General features: G+C 35.6%; 1 protein-coding gene across 1 annotated transcript; it reads right to left on the bottom strand.

Annotated features, from left to right (window-relative positions):
• Nucleotides 1-613: 613 nt before the first annotated feature.
• LOC147471095 (uncharacterized) lies at nt 614-4,144 on the bottom strand. Its single transcript, XM_086540317.1, has 6 exons — nt 4,112-4,144; nt 3,310-3,363; nt 2,870-2,981; nt 2,749-2,755; nt 1,021-1,323; nt 614-902 (listed from the first exon to the last, which is right to left on the bottom strand). The coding sequence occupies exons 1-6, from the start codon at nt 4,142-4,144 to the stop codon at nt 614-616; spliced, it is 798 nt and encodes a 265-aa protein (XP_086396443.1).
• Nucleotides 4,145-5,000: the final 856 nt, after the last annotated feature.

A 5,000-nucleotide genomic window follows, 5' to 3' on the forward strand; every position in this document is an offset into this window, starting at 1 on the left:
CATATATATATGTATATGTATATATATATATATATGTAATATATATATATATATATATATATATATATATGTATGTATATATATATTATATATATACATATATATATACATACATATATATGTAAATATATGTACAAACACACACACACACACCTATATATATATATATATATATATATATATATATATATATATATATATATATATATATATATATATTATATACATATATATGTATATATATATATATATATATATATATATATATATATATATATATATATATATATATATATATATAGGTGTGTATTTGTGTGTGTGTGTATATATAATACACACATCTCTTTTGTCAGCTATCTATCTATCCATTAATATATGTATTTACTTATCTTTCTATCTATTTACTTATCTGTCTATCTATATAATAGTAGTATGTGAAGAATTATCAGGAAAACTCAATGAATATTTAATATCGTTATGTTTATTCAACAATAAGTCATCTGCACTTGTGTTTTTGTTAATCATTGTAATTGCAGAGTATTAATATCACGATGACAATGGGTTAAAAGCTTAATTTGTAAAAAGAAATAACTCGTCTACTTGGACTTACGCATTAATTAGGAGGAAGGTAGGACTGTGAAGGTAATTGACCCAGGTTCGACCCTTGACCCTGGTTTAACCCTGAGCCACCGTGAACAAAGCCCTGATTTTGTCCGGGGTTACCCTGCGCGAGGCCCTGGCTAGGCCCTGATCCGCCTTGTCCATAGCCCTGACCTGACCCTCCAGACGGCCCAGTAGGAAACTGAGCCTCTCCCTCGAAGGCGACGCTCGGATGGTAGCCGGCGCTATCGACGTAGTACTCAACCACTAGACGTCGACCATCAGGGAGCAACACGTAGTATCTGAGGAGACGAATTTGCGGTCCTTTTGTACATTCTCTGAATTATAGAACAGCGCAACATATGACGAACGGTTGGCTTCGTTTATCACAAGAACTGCGGGACCACTTGGACCACTTACTTCCCCTGAGTGTTGTCATCCTCCCGCTGTTCTTGATGACCGTAGAAGTTCCCCGAAAACTGGTCGTTGACGTCCCACTGGAAGGTGTACTGGGCGGGGACAGAAGGATACTGCTCCTGTCCAAATCCTGTCCCGGACTGCCCCGTTCCGGATCCGAATTGCCCCGACCCGGAAGCAAGTTGCAGCCCTTGCTCTGCGGGCGTCGGGTAGTTGTAGCCCTCCTGGGGAACCGCCCACGCCAGCGCCGCCAACGAGAGAACAGCAATAGCTACCTGGCGCAAGGAAATAGAAGCGTATACATGACTGGTATCAAACACGAGAAACTGTGAGCATTGAGTTTTAAAAGAACTACCGACTGTGAACCTCCGATGTCTATTGTACCTTCATGTTCAACAGGAGAAAGATAAGGACTGGTGACTGCGTGTGCTTGTTCGTTTTTATATGACAGGAGAGAAGGAAAAATGACAAGAGGTAGCAATTTGCATTCTTTTGTTTTTACTTTCAAATATTGTTTCGAAATATATATGAAATATTTTCATACACGTAAAGCAACCAACACACACACATGTGTGTGTGTGTGTGTGTGTGTGTGTGTGTGTGTGTGTGTGTGTGTGTGTGTGTGCATATGTATATGTATATATATATATATATATATATATATATATATAGATAGATAGATAGATAGATAGATAGATAGATACATAGATACATAGATAGATAGATAGATAGATAAATAGATAGATAGGTAGACATGTATATATGTATATTGATATATATGTGTGTGTGTGTGTGTGTATGTGTGTGTGTGTGTGACTGTATATAGAGAGGCCCATCATTGAATCAAACCAAAAATGAAAAGTGCTCATCAAGTTCCAACTGACATAAACACTACCGCGGGTAGCCAGTTACAGCGAATTATAACCCTTTTAAACAGTGCTTTTTTTTCTCACTTTCACTAAAGGGAAAGACAGTTTGTTGAATGTCACTGAGGGTTCGGATTCTTGCCGTGGGGTAATTTGCCGTTGCAGGTCACTGAAGGAAGCTTCGTGCCTCCAAGGCAATGGTGACCCGAGCCGTGCAGGACATGAATGTGGTTTTGGTGAGAATAACACCTTGAAAGGCAGAGGAAATCTTTTAGTCTGTGTGTGTATGTGCATGTGCGCGCGTGTGTGTGTGTGTGTGTGTGTGTGTGTGTGTGTGTGTGTGTGTGTGTGTGTGTGTGTGTGTGTGTGTGTGTGTGTGTGTTGCACACGTATTGTGTCTGCAACTAATGATACTACTCAGGGATACGTAATAATTAAAGGGACAACGATATTTTCTGGAACTAATGCTAGCTTATGAAAATAATGCCTTAATACATAGGTGTCATAAATCAATACATCTTTTTTTTCTTCAGCTTATATATACTTGTATGATGCACAATCATATCAAACAAATTGTGGGTAATGATCGCACCGTTAATGTATTTCATCACACCAATGTTAATCTAAGAGAATGATCCTTCGTTATGCATGTTTACTTGTTATTAAGATAGAGGAAGATAAGATAGTTAAGGTGTCTGTCTCTGGTTGGACCACCTTGTGTGTGTGAAGCCTTCGGTCCTGAACCTGTCCGAACCCCTGATTCGTTCTCAGTCTACCTTCACCCTGACCTGACCTGACCTGACCCTTAAGAAAATCCTGAAGGACACTGTGCGGAGCATTCAGCCACTAGACCCCGAACACTCACTTAATATCTAAGGAAACAGATTTAACTTATGTGTTAGAAAATTAGCGACCCTGTCAAGTGTGCATACAAGAGAAATATCGATAATTGTCTCCATAATATCATTACTGATACATTTACTTACCCTGATCGCTGGCATTCCCTTTCCGCTCGTCATGCCAGTAGAAATTACCCGAAAACTGATAGTTCACATCCTGTCTGAAGGCGCACAGGGCAAGATCAGACGGATAACTGCCCTGGCCCAAAGGAACCTTCTAAAGGAACCTTCTTCAGATCCTAATGTGTAGGCCTTGATCCCTGGACGACTGGGAGTTATAGTCTGCGTGACGAACCGCCCTCTCCATCGAGATGAGATAAAACATATATATATACAATATCTATGCAATATACAGTATCTTTGCAATAAAACACCTGCATATACATATTTAGTAATAAAATACTCAGACACTAAATATAATTGAATGCTTAACGGGGTATGAATTTTAAAATATGAATTGATCCAGTAGAATGCAAAACAAAAATGTGTATATATTTGAGTCCCCCCAAAAAAGTAATCACACAAACTCCATGTTCACTGTCAGAAAACTCAATACAAATGGCTGAATACGAACTTTCATTCTATATGAAAAAAAATAGTGACAGGTTTATATTGTCTTTGTGCTTCTCATTCATAGACTCGCCGCATTGCAATCTCCTGTTGCTTGCCTTTCAATTTCTTTTCGGAAATTTTGCGCATACCTTTAGGCATTTCGCTTCTCTCATTCCATATATATGCTGTTGTTTTATTAACATTGTTACTATTATCATTATCATCATTATTGCTGTTGTTATCAACTTAATTACTATTATCATTATAATTATCATCATGATAATAATTATCATTATTATCATTGTTATTATCCTAATTATCATTATTCATACATCATCTATTACCATTACTATCATCATCATCAACATATATATTATTATTACTATTATCATTGTTATTATCATTATTACTATTACTTTTATCTTCATCATCATCATTATCATCATCGGTGTTACCATTATCCTCATTATTGTTATTACTACTATTATGACCATTATTATCATCATAATCAGTATTAGCTGATTTCACCATTATTACTACTACCCTTAACATTAGTAGTAGTTCTAGTAGTAGTAACAGGAGTTATAGTAGTAGTAGCAGAAGTAGTACTATAGTAGTGGTAGTGGAAATAGTAGTAGTAGTAGTAGAAAGAGAAGTAGTATTTGTTGTAGTAGTTGTGGTAGCAGTAGCGGTGGTGGTGGTAATACTAATACCAAAAATAATCCTACAAAACTGGATCTACATTATGTTCGGTAAAATACTTGTTATCATCGTTACTTCTGCCTTGCCTGGTATGTCAGAGGTTTCCATGCTGGACTGACTGGCATGCTCGTTTCCGATGACCTATAGCGCAAGGTACTTCGAATCGAATCCTTTGATACTTAATGGGCGAGGACAAGTCATATATAGTGACAATTCATGTCTTTTTTTTTCCAACCAATGAAGGTCCGCAGAGGACAGTGTTTATACGCGATATATATATATATATATATATATATATATATATATATATATATATATATATATATATATATATATATATATATATAATATGTGATATGCGATGATTGAGAACCGGAGAGCCGACACCTTCCTTCAGTTGAGTCATCCGTGTTTGGTTATATTTTGGTTGTGAATAAATGTTTATCTGTATAATATTTCTTGCAATTTTCTATCGAACTAGGGATCACTCAACCTGCAGCCGATGGCAGACAACACACGCAATCGGTTAAATATGAGTAAACACAGCCTGGATCACGTTAATTCAACACAGTACACCCAGAACACGCTATCCTTAGATTATCATCCTCATCATCTTTCTATCCTTATTATAACCATTATATGTATGATAATGGTAAAAATGATGATAATAGTAATGATGATGACAATGATAATGATAAAACGGATGATGATGATAATGAGAATAATAATAACAGTAATGATAATGCTAATGGTAATAAAAAGGATAATAATAATAATTATTATTATTATTATCATTATTATTATTATAATGATAACAATAATGATGATGTAATAGTAGTGATAATACTGATGATGACTGTAAGCATGATAATGATGATGATGAAAGTGAGGATTATAGTAAAAATAAAGATAATGATAGTGATAATAAGGATAATAATGATTTATATAGACTCTTACATTTATT

This window comes from Penaeus japonicus, unplaced genomic scaffold (genome assembly GCF_977035675.1).
Source record: "Penaeus japonicus unplaced genomic scaffold, GWHDUDI00000001_assembly GWHDUDI00000010, whole genome shotgun sequence".
Taxonomy (NCBI): domain Eukaryota; kingdom Metazoa; phylum Arthropoda; class Malacostraca; order Decapoda; family Penaeidae; genus Penaeus; species Penaeus japonicus.

What these genes read in the sequence shown, in the direction of transcription:
- LOC147471095 (XM_086540317.1), bottom strand. Translation starts at nt 4,144, where the DNA reads ATGGAAACCTCTGACATACCAGGCAAGGCAGAA. An exon ending in ACATACCAGGCAAGGCAGAA is followed by an intron (nt 3,364 to 4,111) that starts GTAACGATGATA and finishes TTTTTCATATAG; the next exon opens with AATGAAAGTTCGTATTCAGC. An exon ending in TTTCTGACAGTGAACATGGA is followed by an intron (nt 2,982 to 3,309) that starts GTTTGTGTGATT and finishes CCTTTGGGCCAG; the next exon opens with GGCAGTTATCCGTCTGATCT.